The 19,132-nt window shown below is 32.1% G+C and overlaps 4 protein-coding genes across 4 annotated transcripts; 2 read left to right on the top strand and 2 right to left on the bottom strand.

Annotated features, from left to right (window-relative positions):
* Positions 1-431: 431 nt before the first annotated feature.
* Positions 432-4,841, bottom strand: LOC139100834 (cytosolic carboxypeptidase-like protein 5). The gene is made up of 8 exons (XM_070653585.1): positions 4,586-4,841; positions 3,986-4,226; positions 2,991-3,899; positions 2,212-2,930; positions 2,002-2,140; positions 1,731-1,948; positions 1,466-1,602; positions 432-1,391 (listed from the first exon to the last, which is right to left on the bottom strand). The coding sequence occupies exons 1-8, from the start codon at positions 4,683-4,685 to the stop codon at positions 645-647; spliced, it is 3,210 nt and encodes a 1,069-aa protein (XP_070509686.1). The 5' UTR covers positions 4,686-4,841; the 3' UTR covers positions 432-644.
* Positions 4,842-5,290: 449 nt separating this feature from the next.
* LOC139100728 (nuclear receptor binding SET domain protein-like) lies at positions 5,291-8,926 on the top strand. Its single transcript, XM_070653433.1, has 3 exons — positions 5,291-5,504; positions 5,654-8,349; positions 8,499-8,926. The coding sequence occupies exons 1-3, from the start codon at positions 5,435-5,437 to the stop codon at positions 8,763-8,765; spliced, it is 3,033 nt and encodes a 1,010-aa protein (XP_070509534.1). The 5' UTR covers positions 5,291-5,434; the 3' UTR covers positions 8,766-8,926.
* Positions 8,927-9,737: 811 nt separating this feature from the next.
* APC7 (anaphase-promoting complex subunit 7) lies at positions 9,738-11,599 on the top strand. The gene is made up of 2 exons (XM_070653526.1): positions 9,738-9,944; positions 10,008-11,599. The coding sequence occupies exons 1-2, from the start codon at positions 9,796-9,798 to the stop codon at positions 11,551-11,553; spliced, it is 1,695 nt and encodes a 564-aa protein (XP_070509627.1). The 5' UTR covers positions 9,738-9,795; the 3' UTR covers positions 11,554-11,599.
* Positions 11,600-12,009: 410 nt separating this feature from the next.
* Positions 12,010-19,100, bottom strand: dop (microtubule-associated serine/threonine (MAST) protein kinase dop). The gene is made up of 16 exons (XM_070653525.1): positions 18,497-19,100; positions 18,319-18,372; positions 17,879-18,210; positions 16,744-17,807; positions 15,845-16,428; positions 15,528-15,753; positions 15,242-15,458; positions 14,920-15,171; positions 14,103-14,785; positions 13,942-13,994; positions 13,807-13,878; positions 13,684-13,745; positions 13,488-13,573; positions 13,267-13,426; positions 12,819-13,201; positions 12,010-12,712 (listed from the first exon to the last, which is right to left on the bottom strand). The coding sequence occupies exons 1-16, from the start codon at positions 18,672-18,674 to the stop codon at positions 12,562-12,564; spliced, it is 4,557 nt and encodes a 1,518-aa protein (XP_070509626.1). The 5' UTR covers positions 18,675-19,100; the 3' UTR covers positions 12,010-12,561.
* Positions 19,101-19,132: the final 32 nt, after the last annotated feature.

The following is a 19,132-nucleotide window of genomic DNA, read 5'->3' as shown; positions in this document are numbered from 1 at the left end:
CTAAAGGATAAACTGACTGAGTCTAGATATACGTTATTCATTTGTAAGTTCTCAGGCTGTACATTTTCTACAGATGGACAGACTTTTGGTTCTGGTTTCTAGAAATCATGGCTAAAAATGCTTTTCAAAATTATTTTTGACCGTTATTTTTTAGCATATTTTCAGAAATTTAATTGACACAACTCTAATTTGTTTAATACTCACCTTTTGACACAAATTAGATAGAAACTTAAAAACCATTTGCTTCGAATTTTCAGGAGGAATAAAATTATTGTCCACAAAATATGAGCCTTAAAAGTATGCAATCTCACAACACAATGGACTAAAAATGTTAGTATTGAAAATACTAAGGAGTAAAGAAACATGCCAAGTAGATTTTCTGTTCTGATAAACAAAACAAAATATTATTATGTTTCGTGATTCATTTATTAATAATTAAAATGGTGAACAATATAAGATAATTCATTTATTAACTACTTTTTGAATGTCTATTAATATAACGAATTTCAAAAATTTGAATCTTCATTTTTACCAAAAATAATTTTTTGAAAATCTAATAATTTTCAAATTTTAAAAAACCGTTGATTTTATCACGCAGTTTTAAATCTTTGAAATTAGTTATTTTAAAAGGCAAGTCCTACATTTTATACTAGCGGTTTTTGTGGTCTAGACTTTTTTCGTTTCAAAGTTGTTTCTGATTTTAGTAAACGCTTCTTCTTCTTTATCAGCTTTTCAGATAGCGAATGAAAGGTTGGTGCACTCATTGAATTATCAGTTGTACTTTGATGTTCCAACAAGTTCCTTCCCTTCTTAAGAGTGCTTGCTGATTTATTATTGGTCCCGTACTTTACAACACCAACTTTCTTAATTGGCATGAATGTTGTAATCTTCATTTGACCATTTGAGCTTGATGATGAGCTGGATGGAGAAGAAGGAGCTTTCTGATAAATAAATGTTGATCTTGAGCAACAAGGCATCTCCGAGTCGTTAACATAACAGCTTGATGATTCTTTTTCCGTATTCGAGTTAATTGGATTGCTGTTACTTGAACTTGATACTCTTATTTTCTTGTGTGGTATCTGATTTACCAGGGCAGTCGTGATATTTTCCCTCAAGATTTTCTTCTTATTCACTAAAGAATCTTTCTTTAGAAACGTTGGAATCTTACTGCTTCCGCTTTTATTCGGTGGTGTCACTTTTAGAACAGACGAAATTTGAGATTTCATTGCTTGTGGATGAGAATTTTGTGATGATGATGATGAGGCTATTGAGATCGGGACATTTAATGATGATGACGAAGGCTTGATACAATCATTTTCCTTAGACGTGTCTTGGATTGATGTACTTGCCGACATGACACTCGTTTGCCTCTTTTTTGGCATTTTAGAAAACTGAAAAGTTTTATTTTTATTAACAAAATGAGGACGTGACCTTAGTTAGATGAACATGTATGAAAATAATTTACCTTATTTACCCTTGCCCGTGACATGCCTCTATTTATTTCATTCTTTAATGCATTTCGTAGTCCTTGAAGTGATCTAAATTCAGAGTTCTGAATTCTGCTCAGTGGATTCGAGTTTGTCAAGTCGAGCAGTGATGGACCTAAATAAATAGTGAATTTTGTATGTTTTGAAAAGTTTATGTGTATTATGCGCATTTTTCAATAATAAATTACGCGCGTATTATACGATGATAGTGCGCATCCCAAAGTATTGCATTTGACAACTTACCTAAAGCCCTGCCAACTTCCTCAAATATATGTGGAGTGAACTTCGGTGGAACAAGATTGTGCATTTTTGACAGTACTTCCTTTCCTTTAGGTGGCAAAATATTGACACATTTAGCCATATTGTAATTACTTTCCAACGTAAAACACTTGATTAGGCCTGTTGCCTTGTATATTGCAACTCTTCCAGATCCCTCCTTGGACAACCCATCACGTCTTCCTCTGTTGAATTTAATATTTGTTTAAAAATTATTTCCTGTTTAAGCTTTACTCACTTTAAGTACATGTTCCTTTCACTAAAATTGCACGCGTCAAAATGGAAATGATGGCAGTTTAAGCTCATCAATTTGGGTAGTAACATTACTTCCACAGATTCCATAATATTCGTCAAATGATTTCCATACATAAAAACACCTGAAATAATTAAGTATGAATTATTCATGCTTACATAATGTTTTGATATGTCTCAGACACTGAATACGAACCTTTCTTGGAAGCATGACCATGCAAATCAAGGTACAAAAATAAATTAGTTTTTTCCTCAACAATACTCTTTTCACCATTGTCGTCAGTTTTTATGCGAAAGTCAAGACTTATGTTTAAGTTCTGTTGATTCTGACTGTTCATGTGAATCAGCTTTTCGGTTGATTTCTCACAATTATAGTGACTTATCATGTGCTTATAATGATGATTTAATTTTGCATCGTCCTTAGATAAGTTTTTACGGTCATTGCTCATCATATTTCTAACAGTCATTGCAGTTTCCTTTAACTTTTTGTTAACATTGCATCTTGGTTTCATATTTATATTGCTGATATGCTTTTTGTCACACGATGATGTATCGGTACTTATAAAATTCTCGGAACCACTTTCATCAGCATTCACAACTTTCTTTGAATTATCATCCTTAAAACCATCTAAACCTAACGAATCATAGTCATTTGCCTCATCCGATGGCATATTCTCATTCATTGACATTAAATTCGATTCCATATCAATTGATTCATTTTCACCTTCTGCTTTATCACAGCCATAATGGTAGTATCTTATAAGCTTTCTCACTGCATAAATTGATGGATGTTTATCCAATTTTGGATTAAGATAAACTCTGTTCAAATTATGTCCAAGTGTATCTGATCGGTATAAGCCATTGTAGACACCGTCAGGATTGAGAAAGGGAATTATTTTGAACACATACATTTTTCTGTAAATTAATTAATTTAAATCTTTAGAATCCTTAGGAACTTAAATAAATAAATCGTACCTTAGCGTTGCAGCAATTTGGCTTTTGCGATCTAACAGTAAATTAAGAAATCCGTTAAGAACAAAGCTTGATGGTGTCTCACCGGGATGTACACGAGATGAGATGAATATGATTTTCTTATTCTTGAATTTATGACTTCTTGGTGTGGTGATGTCAGGAAAGAGATTTTTCAGTCTATCCTCACGTTCATCTTCGATTCCATCAAAGCTGGTTATTGTTAGAATGTCTACACGTCTCTGTTCTACGGAGTTAATAAGCAATTCACGACAGTAATAAATGTCATTTTTCATGTCTTCAACATTAATAGTTTTGGTAATTGTTGGTAAACTATCCGGTGCCTTTTCAATCTTGACATTATTGACTAAGCTCGATAATTGTTGCATAGAATCTGAAGTATTTTCATCAATCGATGATGTAAGACTTCGTTCTGTTACGTCCTGCATAAACGATCCGTCATTTGCTTCTTCGCCTGTTAGACTAAATTGAGATCTTTCTTTCTCACAAGCTCCTGGATCTTGTGAAAAATTATTCACAGTCTGGTTCATATCAATCACAATTTTTTCCTTGTTTGGTTGATTAAGTTCTTTAACAATTAAGTCCAATTCATCTACGTCCTTTAAATATTTTCTGTCATAATTATCGAGTGCATGAATATGTTCAGTGTATGTAAATGGGAACGTAAAAGCATAAAATGTTGTATCCTCAAGATTCTCTGATGTGCGATGACAAAATGACAAAGTGAAATTTTCGTCCGTTAACTGAAATGTGGGTTTCTCTTTAGTACGTTCCCATTTTCCACTCAACCCGTTTCTCATAACAGGATGCATTCCTTGACTAAATAGTTTTGCTTGCTTATTCAAATTAACTAAATTTAGTTTCACCAATTGATTCTTTTCTCCGCCACAAATGCTGCAAATATATTCACAGTTATTGAATATATAAATAAATAATCTAAACTTATTGTTTTATTATAAGAATTAAGTAGCAAGTAGTACCTGAAGAAAAACCAAGTACGATTTCCGTGATGTAAATTTCCACATGACCCATTACATTCCAAGTTCCGACAAGCTTTTTTCGAACTTTCTAGAATTGTCGTTCCACTAAGTCCACAAAAATTATCGGGTCTTGTCCATAGATTAAATTCTATGTCAACTTGTCGCTCTTTTGAGGTCGTTGGAACTAAATTTACAATTTGTGGTGGTTCATTTGATTGCACGGAATCAGGAATAGAAATAGCTATAAAAATAAATAAGAAGCGATTTAATTATTGCATTCAATGTAGAGTATAAGCATTTTATATAATAAAATATATCAGCAATCGCAAATAGCTTATGGCTTATGTGAAAATATGTCAAGAGAAAAATAGTTTTTCAGATGGAACTAAACTGAAATATTTAAATGTTACATTGAACTACATTAAGAACTATTTATTTAGTGCCGTGTTGTTTCTATGCCTTATAATATCAAATTAGATCCAGTGGAATCGATTTTTTCGATCGAGATCTTTAGAAAGTTTCACAATACAATGGAATGTCGAATTTTTCACAATTTTCTTAATTTGACACTTTTGACACACACTTCACTGATTTACTTACTGTTTTTCCGAAGTAATTCCACTTTAAACAAGTTTCCAGAGTCAAAATCTGATGAAAATATATAATTTTCACAAATGAAAGTTGATTGAACAGAATTCATTATTTCTCTTAATTTTCTTTATATATTCAACTAAAAATATAATTTTCCTATCATATAAGATTTAGTTAATTAGAATTTGTTGCTTCTACTACTAGTAACGTGTCCTAATCTGTCAAATATTTAAAATAAAAATTTGTTACATTTCACAATTCAACTTTTTTTTTGTCTATGGGGGTTTCAGCTTATATCCTCCACAGTTTTCATATCGCCCAAACTGTATTTTACCTAAATTTACTAAATACATCTTGCTCATTATATATTTTGCTATGTTTTATTAAATAAATTAAAATTTTATTGAAATTTGAGGAAAAAACGTTAAACAAAAAAATTCAAATTTGAATTGAAGTTCAAATCAAAGTTCAAAAATTTGCATAAAATTCAAAAATTTCAAAAATGTTATTCTACAAACAAAACATTAAATAGTTTTTGCTGTTTTACCTGCTATATTTAACGTAAATATCAAATAAGAATTTGTAAATAGTTAAGGATATACACAGGTAGTAAATTTTTAGATAAATTGGGCATATTCATGGAAATTCTCATACAGTCTTTTCATAACGGTCGCAGAAAATTCAAAACATTTTACAACAACTGTGTGAGGAAATTTCAGCGTCAAAAAAATAGAATTAATTAAAATTATGGTTTACACAGCATAATACTATTAATAATATATAAATCCAGTCATCAGCATTAAGTGAATTAAATTAATCATAAAGAGCTATCAAGATTACTAAGAAAAATCAGTGAAAATGACTAAAGGCGCGGAAATTGAAACGCAAAGAAAATCCAAACAGGATTTGTTAAATAAATTCATATCAGGTACGAATCTCATTAATTTTGGTCTAAAACTTTATCAATGATAAATACACAATGAGATTGTTATAAACTATTTCATAATTTATGATCTTTAAAAAAACCAGGTTATGCGTTATGCTAATAATCCAGTAAAAATTTATGTTATTTTTTAGATACAAAACAATCGGATGAAAGTCATGAGATGGATAGCAAAGATGTTGAACTGGAAGTGAAAGAAAATGGAAGTACTAATGAAATTGATGATAAACAAGATTCCAAAGATTACATCACAAACATCAACAATAACACAATGAAATCAAATATGGAAGTGGATATAACATCGGATTGTTCGTCTACTGGCGATTTAGAGACAGAACATTCGAAAGAAAAGCATTCGGAATTATCAGATACAGACAGTGCATTGAGCTCAATTAATACAATTGAATCGTTAAAAACAGTGAGTAAAGAATCAATCGATGAGGCAAGCACAGTGTATATTGGAGAAATTGTATGGGGATCATTTAGACAAACAAGCTGGTTTCCATGTTTAATTTATCCTTCAGAAACTGATCCATCAAGCAACAAAGTACTTGTTAAATATTTTAATTATAATGGATTGACAGCATATTTACCGTTAAGAAATGTTTTCGAGTTCGAAGGAATCGAAGAATTTTGGCATGAAATTACACAAGTTCGAGGAATTAAGAGATCAAAAATCACGGCATTTAAGAAATCATGTCGTCGAGCAATTGAGCAAGCAAAGTGTTTTAAGGCATTTCCAATTTGCGATCGAGTTAATTTACTTGATAAAATTACAGAGCTAGAAAAAAAGTTTACAAAATTAGAGGAACTAGAAGCATACATTGATCAATCGGTAGATGAGAATCCAATTAGAGAAAACTTAAAATTATTCTTTAGAACAATAAAGAAATACGACGAAAGTGTGGAAGTTCAAGAGAAGGAAATTGTCATCAAAAAGGAAATTAAGCCTGAACCGTCGGAAAAACCATTAATTAAAATTGAGGAACCAGAAGAATTAAAAGATAATCTTAATAGAAGATTATCAACAAGAACAATTGGCAGAAAACGTAAATTTGATGAAATTAAGGAAGAAATTGAGGACATAAGCAGCGTAGATGAGAATGTACAGCTTGATGATGAGCGGTCGAATTCTCCAGCATTAAAGAAGCCAAAAATTAAAAGAGAAGAAACGCTCGAGGAACGATTCCTCTCCGATATTAAAGATGTTCATTATCCATTTAGAAACGTATCAAAAAGTAAGGCATGCACAAAATGTTTGGAGAAAGGTGAACAACCCACTTATCGGTGTAGCGGAAAAAATTGTGCTAATTGGTATCATGAGTCATGCTTTGAAAAAATTGAGTGGCGAAAAGAACAGTTTAGACATAAAACTGGTGACAGTGATGATATAATTGTGACAGAGAGCCTTAAAGCTTTTTATACATGCACATCATGTATTAAGAATGAAAAGCAATGTTTTGTATGTCATCAAGATGTGCCAAAGGATGAGAAGGAAGTATTCAATTGCACAAATCCTGAATGTAAGCAGTTTTATCATGAAAAATGCCTTAATCATTGGCCTAAAAATCGTGGATCATGTCCACAACATTACTGCCATACGTGCCATTCAAAGAGTATCAATAAGAATGGAGGTCTTGCAAAATGTATGCAATGTGTAGCTTCATATCATGCTGAAATAGGCTGCGTTCCAGCCGGTACACAAATTTTGACTCGAACACAAATCATTTGCCCTAGACATAAATCTGAAAAGGAACTAATCAAGAGAAATAAGTATAAGAGTAAATTTAAGCCACTAAATATTGATTGGTGCAGTATCTGTACTAAAGGTGGCGAATTGATTTGTTGTGAAGGATGTCCAAATGCATTTCATAAGGATTGTTTGGGTGAAAAATATCAGGATAATGATGATGTATTTATGTGCGATGAATGCTTAGATGGAAGATTGCCACTTTATAATACAATTGTTTGGGCACGACTAGGTAATTACCGTTGGTGGCCTGGATTTGTTATGTTACCATGGACAGTTCCTCATCAAATCTTAAAAAGACAAGAATTTGAACGTGAATTTTGCATTAGATTTTTCGGAAGTAATGATTTCTGCTTTGCAACTTGTGAACGGGTATTTCCTTATGACTTACAAACTGAGGATATTTACACAAATACAAAAAGTGGAAATAAGCGTTTGGATTCATTATATCAGTTAGCCTTGCTTGAAGCTGATCAAATGAAGAGAATTTTGAATGCTGAAAATGAGAAGAAAATTGAAAAAGATACAAAGCCAAAGTTTTACAGTAAAATCACTCAGAATCGTCCAGTTCCGCCAGTTAAGCTCAAAAAGATTGCTGATCATGCATTGGAAACTTGTGACTGTAATCCAAATGATGCATCGCCTTGTGGTAAAAATAGTAATTGTATCAATATGCTGTTAAATTTCGAATGCGACAAGAAATGTCCAAGTGGAACTAAATGTCAGAATCAAAAGCTTCGAAATAGGGAAAATACTGAGATCAAAATTGTCAAGACAAAAAGTCGCGGTTTTGGTGCAGTTTGTGTCAATGACATTGAGCCTGATACGTTTATTATCGAGTATGTTGGTGAATTGATTGATAATGCGGAGCTTCATCGTCGTATGGATGGAAAAATCAAGAGAAAGGAACGAGAATTTTACTTCTTGACTGTAGAAAGTGATTTGTTTGTTGACGCTGAATTTTATGCAAACAAGTCACGTTTTCTCAATCACTCTTGTGATCCTAATTGTGAAACACGAAAAGTAACAGTCGACGGAAATACAAGGATCGGGATATTCAGCAAAAAGTTCATTCAAGCTGTAAGTATTGGAATTAAGTGATTTTTAAAATTTAACGGTTTTCATTGTTTTAAATTTTTTTTGAACTGTTAAAGTTCAAAATGATTTGAAACAATTCAAATTCCGAAAATACGTTGCAATTTTAATTAATTTCTAAATTTATTTTTTAGGGTACGGAGCTTACTTTTGACTATCAAATGCAATTTGTCAGTAATCTGAAAACAAACTGCTACTGTGGATCAGTCAATTGTACTGGCTTGATTGGTGATGCCAAGAAAATCGAGGACGAGAAGAAGATTAAAATTAAAAAGGTCAAGAAATCAAAACGAAAGAATGACATCAAACCACTTGCTCAAAAGAGAGTCGAGAGAACATCCGCTAACTTTTTGATCGAAAATACACCTAATCCATTTGATCTGATGATGGAGATGATTTAGCAAATATTTTTAGATTTCTAAATAGCAAATGCCTTAAAACTGTTTTTTAGACAATTCTATTATTAAGAAATGATATGAAATGATTTTTTTAAATCGTGTTTTTAGAAATTTAACGAGAGTGTTAAATATAACTTTATGTAGACTATACATGTTGGTAATGTAATAATATATTATTAATTAAAAAAAACAAAAAATTTGTAATATAGACTTGTTTTTTCGTGATATCTGCAACTTTATTTCAGGAACTTATCATTTAGGATTACTTTACTTATTCTACTGCTCCTGTTGAAGGTTCTTACCGTCAGTGAAATAAGCATCTTTATCGCTCATTATTCGCATGGGTGCACCTCTCGTATTAATAAGGTTCAACAAAGCAGCAAGACATGACTCACTATTCATAGTATATAATGTAGACTGCTTTTTCTGTTATCTTTTGGTAAAAAATGTAGTGGACGCTATCAAACTTCCATTTCCTTTTCAGCTACTTGAATTTCTAATGCAAAATATATTGCCATACGTCCGTTACAATCTAATTATTTTAAAATCAATGTTGCTGTCATATAACGGAATTCTCCTTTTTCGAGAAAGTTGACTAAACATCCATTCTAATTTTCGGTACTTTAATTTATTATATCAAATTTATTGTCGAATAGTCGTAGACTTGGCCATAATAAATCTTTGAATTAAATTTTTTATTCTTTTGTTAAAAATTATTTTTTTGCAAAGGTTGCTTAAATTTTATGATTGTATTGAAATTTAACCATTGTTTTAAACTTTTAATTGCTTGGATAACATGATAATTCGATGAAATTGAGGTAAAAGAATTCAATTGGCGTGAATATAAATAAATCTAAGTTCTCTCCGATGTCAGAATAATAGTCAGCCAAACAAACGAACAAAGTGCTTTCGTAAGCTCCCAAATGTAAACAAGTTTTTCGAAAATTGCGCTAACAAATTTTTAAAAATGCGCTAAAAAATACAAAAATTTTTAATTAAGAAAAAAAGTGGTTTTATTATTAAATCTATAAAGATGAGTGCATTTAATCATTTGTATAATTTGTATGAGGAGGAGCTTTTTTCAAATTGTCACAATTTGGCTCAGTTTTATTTGTCAAATCCAGACATTTTCAACTTGACTCCTGAAATTCTTATTGTTGTGTATATTATTAATGGAAATTCGTAAGTATTCTTAGTGTCTTTATCACAAGATCAGTATTTAATGTCTATTTAATTCATTTTAAGCCTATGGGAAATGAAGCATTACACGGAAGCCCAAAAACAATTTGAGGAAGCTCTGTTGCTTAGGAAAGCTTTGATAGATCCATTAAACTTTAATTATACTAAAGATGTGAAAGATCAGTCGATAATACTCGGTGTAATTGAAAATTTCAATGAGAATGAGTTAAAGTATAGAATTGCAAAGTGTCAAGTTGAGAACCAGCAACCAAAAGAAGCATATTCAATTTTACAGTCTATTACAAAGCCTCGACCGGCAAAAGTCAACTTCTTGATGTGCAAAGTAATCCAGCAATGTGAATCCGGCAGTGATAAGAATTTAATTGCATTAAATAAAGAAATCATCAAACGATGTCCACTTGCCCTAGAATGCATTGATTCATTGCTAAATATGGGAGTGAAAGGAAATGAAGTGAATTCATTGGTCATTAATACAACGTCTGCGGAAGGATCATCATTTGAATGGCTAAATCTTTATATTAAAGGTCTGTCCGAAATTCATAATAGGAAATATTCGGAAGCCATCATCACATTTGCGTCAATAGATTGTTTAAAGTCCAATCCTAGAATATTGGCATTAATTGGAGAAGCTTTCTATTTCTCTGGAGACTACGAACGTGCTTATCATTATCTAAGAAGATCCTATGACATTTATCCGTACATGAAGCTAGGCGTTCAAAAATATGCACTTCTATGTAATATGTTTAAGAAACCTAAAGAACTGGAACAGATGCTTAAGCCGTCATCATTATTTCCATATGAATATTCCTCAACTAATTGGTTTGTCTTCGCGACTTACTTGTATTGTTCCTTAAAACTCGATAAAGCACAATATTTTATTAATCGAGTGCTGTCCACATATCAGCATAAAAATGTTGATGCTTTGATCCTTAACGCGAAAATTCTTCATGGTAATAAAAAACCAAATGAAGCATTAGTAAGTCTCAGAAATGCATTGAAGTATGAACCATACCGTTTTGAAGTTCATCGCTGGATCATTGAAATATTAATGGCAACAGAAAAAGGAAGAGATGCTCAGAATCAAGCAGTAAAGACATTAAAATTACTTGGTGAGAGTCCACGAACATTAACTATTGCAGCATCAACATTCCTTAAAACTCCAATAAGCAAGGAAAAGGCGAAAATTTATCTGTACAGGGCATTGGAACTAAATGAATTTTATGTTAAGGCTGTCTTCTTTCTAGCACAAGTCTTAATTGATGATAAGGAAACAAAAGCAGCCATAAAGTTACTTGAAAAGACGTCATCAATTGTGTCAAATATTAAAATTAGTTTAATGCTGGCTGATCTGTACGCAAAAAGTAAAAATCTATCATCGGCACTTGAGCAGTATACAAAAGTTCTCAATTTAGATCCAAACAACAGAACCGCCATGAACGGAATTATGGCATTAGGAACCACAGCAAGTACTTCTCTTGAGGCAACAGCTGACGATGAGTTTGAAACAGCAGAAAATACATCGCGGAACAAAAATGATGAAACGAATGAAGACGAGCTGATTTGGTCTGATATAGAAATGGAGATTAATTAAAAGTTTTTTTTATTGTTAATAAAGTTTTTTTCTGTTTTATTCTAAATTATATTGATGTTTCCTTTACTACCAGGACATTAAGCAAGAGTATTTTAAATACGGTGGGAGATATTTTGAGACATAGTTATTGACCGTTATTTTTCAAAAAATATTTCTAAAGTTCAAAACAAGTTCAAATTTTCAAATATTTTTTGACCGTTATTTTTCAAAAAATATTTCCAATGTTCAAATTTCTAAACGTTATTTTTCAAAAAATATTTCCAAAGTTCAAAACAAGTTCAAAATTTTTTGACCATTATTTTTCAAAATTTCTATGTCCGTTATTTTTTTTTAAAACATTGATCTTTAATTTTGAAATTTTCAGCTCTAATTCTGTGTGGATTTCAACGCATTAACTATATTAGCAATATAAGTCTGTAAGATCAAATCCTGTAAATACCACAAAAATACAGTATATTATGATTTCGACTTTTTTCTTTATTTCTCGTCCTCACTGCCTTAACAAGTACGTTTTGAAGTTTGTTGTGTTTTTTTAATCATTACCATTCATAATTCTTAAAAATAAATAGTTTTTAAATATCATTACAATTAATATCATTGCAGGCTTGCAAAAAATTAAAGAACAAAACAAATGAAAAGTTGAAGAAATTGTTAGATTAAAAATAACATTTTGATGCTATTTAGAGCAAAAAGGTTCTATTTTTTTAAATCGTATATTCTTTTCATTTCTTTAATAAAATCAATAACTCTCGACATCAATCAAACTACCTAAGTTTATATATCTCATCTAATCACTCAAATCGATCAATTATTCCATTATTATCCGGTTGTACCTGTTAAATCTTTCATTTTTTTTACACATATACCTTTATAGATTATTTCATTATAGAAGTGAAAACAAGAAATTATATGACAATCACATTATATGGTTTAAAAAGAAAAAATGAACAAAAAAAAAAGAAAAATCAAATAAATAATTTTTTATGAAGGAAAACAAACATTTTTAATTCAAGGTTTTTCCACACTTTTGAAGCTATTAGTTTTTTGAATCTTTGAATTTCCTGCCTTACTACTTGACGGTCCGCTTGGCGTGTAAGACTGTGTTAAATTTGAAGCACCAACATGATGTCCCAAACAAAATGCCAATGGACTTGGTGATCTAAAAAGATGATTAAATTTAACGGATTTTTAAAATTTGAATTTTTAATCCAATGATAAGAGATTAAATCCTAGGATTTAAATTAAATCCAAGAAGTCTAGCCTACCTTGTTGGAGAATTGGGTGCTCCGGATGATGATGGCGACGGAGTACGAGCCAATGGCGATAATGGAATATGACACACTGATTTTCTGCGACTTGACGATGGCGATTTTCCTGAAATTGTGTGAAGTTTATGCTTTAATCCATGCAACGATGATGGTCTTTGGTGATAAATAGGTGCAGTTGTATTTAAATTCGACGTTGGTGTATTTGGAACTGACGATGATGGCGATGACGATTGAGATGAAGCTTGTGGTGAAATGTTTACTTGTTGATGAAATGGATCTAATGGTGATAAGCTTAATCGAGGATTTGGACGAACGTCTTTAGAAAACGATTGGAAACTTCTACTTGGTGTTATGGGCGATAATGCACCACTTGATGTCATCTATCATAAAATAAATGTATGTGTCAATAAGTATTATTTACTGTGAAAATGACAAGTTGAATTACCTGTTGAATTTCTGCATTTGCTATCTTAGTGCTTATTCTTCTAAACAACGATATTCGACGTTTCTTATCACTTGATCCCTTTTGCTTCTTCGGTCGGGCATTCACCTTTCTAGCCAATTTCCCTTGACCTGGATCTCGTTTACGCCCTCCGATTTGAATGCTATTTAAATAAACATTTATTCCTAATCTATTTAGTCATACAAATTTATGAATTTACTTACCTAGTATTTTTCAACGGAGTAGCACGAATAGTCACATGCTCATGACTTGAAAGCAACAATTGAAGCACTTGAGTATGAAACAGTCCCTGAAAAGAAAATATTATGAATGAATATAATTTGCATTTGTATAGACATAAATACTCGTGACTAATGACCAAAACAATAATAGTCATGAACTTTGATTAATAGAACTTACTTGAACAGACTCGCCGTTGATATGTGTTATCAAATCACCTGGACGTAAACCTGCCTCAAAAGCTGAAAATAAAAGATTGAATAATAAGTTAAGGAACTAAGTGATGAATGCTTAGATTCTTACCAGGTGACATTTCATTAACACTCATTACGAGATGATGCATCGTGTAGAAATCAGAATCTCCAAAATAGACTCCTAAAAATGGACACAAATTTAATTAATCAATCCATATTGCAAGGTATCATATCCAAAACTTACGAATAGTTTGAATGACAAAGCCAAATCCATTCGGTCCTCTTCGAAGAATTATTCTGAAAGTACAAAAGTAAAGCATTAAGTCACAATCCTAATAAGCTAAGGATAGACACTTTGCAAATAAATCAAAGTGTGCCTTGCTAAAATAAAGAAAAGGTATTTACGGTGGCTTCAAATTTGTAATTGTTGGACCGTCTCTTGATGGACTAACTTCACGACTGCTAGCTGAGCTGCCTCCATTATTGTTGAGTGGTTTTGAGTGATTATCACATTCTAAATTCGATTCATGCTCAATCGGTTTAAATAAATTCGTTTCCAATTTCAATTTTGTTCTATCTTTACGTAAATTATCAACAATTTTATCAACACAATGAGGTGATATCTTCAAGCTCAAATCTACGGCTGACGCAGACTTCATGACGCGCTTTTCAGGACCATGTGAGAGACTATGCATTTGACCTGATGTTGATGTTGATGGGAATAATAGTGAATGAGATGGCTGAATATCGTGATCAACAGATATCGATAATTTTGGCAGATTTAACTTTTCTTCAGCATGAAGAGCAATGAGATTTTTACGACGACGTTGTATTTTTGGTGAAATGTCATGATCGGATGAATGATCAGAATCTGGGGTGCCGATTACATTCAGCATTTTAAATGGCTTATGAATGCGTTGATTTTGCTGTTGCTCCATAACATCTGCCGTGGCATAAACGTTCTTAATTTGTTGATGTCTCAAAAATAGAGGCGCTTGAGCACGATCTGGCGAATTTATACAATCGCTAATCTCATCGAATGGAGCATCAACAGGCGTTGATGGCATCTTAATCTTAGATGGATTAATCTGTGTAAATAAGGAAAATTTTATAATTAATTGAAATTTTGGTAAATTTTTGAGTATAACACGCATAGTACATGCGTATTATCTGTCAGAATAGTCCAACTTAGACCAAGTAGTTGCACAAGACAAAAACTTACATTCAAATTTCTTATATCTAGGGCCAGTTTTCCTGAATCGTTTAAGCTACTATTGCTTTCATCACTTCCATAATTGTTGTTACGATTATAACAATGTTTACGGTATTGTGGAGAATAGGATGCGAAACTAGACGATAAAACAGGAGAATCATCGGTATCTGAGTCATCAAATTCGTGATGACTATATCGTTCAAGACGTGAATCAAAATAGCTCGTGTCTTCTTCATTTTCCAATTGTGGAATGAATTCAGCCTAGAATTTATAGATATTTGGATCAATAAAGTCGTCGTCGTTTGATTGTATATAATAAAAAAATATCTACCTTATATCGCAATAAACTATTCCATTCAATGCCATTTAAGTATGGATGTTCTTTCACTTCTTGCGGTCCTTGTGAACCCAACCTTTCTTGAGGATCTTGAATGAGTAAGCCAGTAATTAAGTTTTTAGCCTCAACATCAATGTGCCAATCTTCATCAGATGGCCATTCTATTGACGCATCATTGACAACATATGAGAACAATTCTTCAGCACATTCACTAGAGATTTAGACATAAGAATCGAATTAGGATTGATTTTATAAATATTTAATGAGAATTTCATCTTACCCGAAAAAAGGAACACATCCTATGAGAAATTCATACAATATGATTCCCATACTCCAATAATCAATTGTCTTTCCATATCCTTGTCTTAAAATAACTTCAGGAGCTATATAATCAGGCGTTCCAAATATTTGCTTATCAGAGAATTGTCTAGTTTCACTATTATCTACGCAACCTTCATAAAGATGGGTTGTCATCGACATTAAACCCATTTTAGAGAGCCCAAAGTCTATCAAGTATAAAAATTAATTATATTTTAATCCTTTTATCGTAAGTAATCAATTATCAAGTGAATGACAAACGTCATAGCTACAACTTACCTGTTAATTTAATATGCCCAAGAGCTGTTATTAACAAATTATCTGGTTTCAAATCCCTGTGCACAATTCCATAGCTATGAAGATATTCAACAGCTAGAACCATTTCCGCAAAATAGAGCTTAGCCATATCAGATGGCAATGGTCCAGTATTTTTCAATAATGATGCACAATCGCCACCTTCAACATATTCCATCACAAGACATAGATGCTTTCTTGTTTCGAAACTGGCGTACATTGTTACAACAAAAGGATTATCAGTAAATGACAAAATATCACGTTCCACAAACACTTGTTCAACTTGATTTCTCAACATTAAATTGTTCTTATTAACTTTTTTCAGCGCAAATCGTTGTCTGGTTTGCTTATGCTTTACTAAATATACAGAGCCGTAGGCGCCGTTCGAAATCAACTTGATGATTTCATAATCATTCTCGTTTGGACCTAGTTGCTTATCAATACTCTCTTGCGTTGAATTTACTGGTTTCTTAATTGGCGTTGATGTTAAATAAGATGAATTATCACTTGACGATATTGAAATAATTGAAGCATTTTGTTGCTTCTCATCATAAGGTAAATCTCTTATACTGCAAAAAAAATTAATTAAATTGTTGTGTTGAAAGAAAATGATTATGTTAATGCCATTAAAATAAATGGTGAAGAAGTAGTCAGTTGTGACTGACAAAAGCGCATATTCCCAAGATACAGCGACCGAAAAATATTCAAATAATAACGGTCAAAATATATTTAAAAAATAACGGTCCAAAAATATTTGAAATTTTTCAAGTTCAAAAATTGTTCACAAAGTTCAAAGTATTTGAAAAATACCCGTCAGTTGGACAGTTTTCGGACATAAGCTCTTGTCTGGGAAAATGCACTGCGAAATAATTAATTGCAATTACCTTATATCACTTTTCTCAGTACTAATATCACTAACATTAATGCTTTTATCTGATTTTTCAACTCTAACTTCATCACTCTTGTCAATGCTTTGCTGTTGCGCCGGCTTTTCCTGCGTTATGTCAGCTAATGGATCTCGATTATTAATTCCTAATTTTGTGATGACATAAATTGGCAAATCTGCAGTTACATGGCCTTTCATTTGATCTTCTGTTGCTTCCAATAGCTTATAAAATTCCTCTGGATCAAATTCCAGACATTCCAATAAACGTGCTGGACGAGAAATTATTAAAATTAATCTCTTGATAATTTTAGCAATTTCTGCTGATGCTTCAGGTGACTTTTCGTTAGTTTCAAGTAAAAGTCTCTGTAAGCTGTCAGACATTTCACCAAAGTAGCGACTAGTTAAGACTTGTTTCGAATGAGATTTATGAAGACAGTCTCGAGCAATTTCCACAATTTGATTTGTAACAAAACGAACAATGGGCTGAGAATCTCGATTGCGATTTGACGTTGCCGTCGTTTTATATTCATTAATGAAATCCTTTAATTTTGCTTCCATTGCCTCGCGTGCTCTCGGAAATCTTTCCTTGAATAATTTATTCATTGTTGATGGATCAGTATCGGAGACTGGGGAACGACTAGGCGAACTTAATGAACGAGAACGTGGCCGAAAAAAAGACGGTCTTTGACGTTCAACGTGAGGAGTAGCTTCTTCTGCTGATGCATTTGAATTATTATTACTGTTATTAGTATTATGATTATTATGATGTGGATTATTATGACTACTGCTAATATTTGCATGACTTTGTACCGAAATCGGTGGCGGTGAATAATTTTTTTGAAATGAGTTGTTTTGTGATGCATGTAAACACTTTCGAAGCGGTTGATGGATGGCTGATGATGATAGATTTTGAGTGAGTGGATGCGATTGTTGTTTTTGAATCGTTGGATGTGGACGACAAATATTTTCACTTCCAGAAAATCGATTATTCAAAACTCTTAATTCATCATTTGTTGGCGCGTGCGGAAGTTGATGTAGTCGTTCGCTAGACGAACATTGAGACTGAAAAAAAAATCAATAAATAAATAAGAAAAAAATCTCAAAAACTTATGACTCATCAGCTGTACACTTACCGAAATATTGGAACTACATGGTGTTGTGCTTGCATATCCAGAACTTGAGGGAAGTGAAACAATTGACCATCGACGGCTATTGTCGATAACTTTATTTTGTGATAGCCTTTTAAATGGCATAAATTGAAAGTGATGATTAGTACTTGGAGAGTTCATTCGAGGACTTTCAATTGGCGATTGCGATATTGGACTCTGACTTCTTGGTGATAGACAAGATGTACTAACACGATGCACAGCCGGACTACGAATCTGTGATGCTTGATGATGATTATTAACGCGTCTTAATGCGACCATTGAATAGTCTTTTGTGCTCTTTCCACTGTGGCTGACACCTTTATTATTTTTAATTTTTTTGCAAAAAAAAGTAAGACAGAGAAATTTAAATAAACAATATGTGCTCTTTATAATCTAATTAGTCAAAGCATTTAAGTGCTACTTACATGGCGCTGATTTTCCAAGGTGCGAATTTTTAAATTTTATCAAGTTTGACGTTTCTATAAGGAGAGAATCGAATGTAAACATGTTGAAAAGGAGAAAAGAAAAAAAAAATAAATATAAAGTATGTAGGCATACAGAAGAAAAGAGATAGGTAGAAAAAAAAAAGTGATTGAGACGTGCCTTCAATTTCTGAACTATTTTTAAGGGAATTGGGCTTAATGGCTTTAAAATTGCTTTTTCGTTTCTGTATAGTTCCGGTATTAATCTCTGCTACATCTTGTTTATCTGACGACGATGACTTCCTATCCAAATTGCCTGGATGTTTTTTTGATGGAAACTTTGATGATTTATCAGACATTTTTATTTTTTTCTCTTGTTACAATATCGATTTTCATCTATCCCACTTATAAACTATAATTTTATTAGTACTTTATGTTTTTGCCACATATCTTAAACTTATGGACTTAATTGCAACACGCCTTTTTAATTATAAACTATGCACGAAGCATAATTTAATTCTTTTAATTTTTTCTCTGTCTCTTTGCTATGAACAATCAAAATATTCGAACACTTTTCGAAATTGCTGGCTCGTTTCCTCAATTTGCGAACGATTTTACACTTATTTTCACTGGTATAACAGATATTTTGGCACGATACACTAATTAACGATTTTCGACTTGATCACGATTTGTTGACGTTTTTCAAGGTCTAGTAACCTGCGATTAGATTCAGAATTTATTTATTGCTTTTTGTGATTATTTCTAATCTGAGTATTAAACAGCATAAATCTGTGTAATCAGCACTGATTGTGAATTA

This window comes from Chironomus tepperi, unplaced genomic scaffold (genome assembly GCF_022539635.2).
Source record: "Chironomus tepperi strain 1889 unplaced genomic scaffold, CSIRO-AGI_Ctep_v1 contig_68, whole genome shotgun sequence".
Taxonomy (NCBI): Eukaryota; Metazoa; Arthropoda; class Insecta; order Diptera; family Chironomidae; genus Chironomus; species Chironomus tepperi.
The sequence above is the reverse complement of the archived record's forward strand: the minus strand, read 5'-3'. Positions and strand labels throughout refer to the sequence as shown.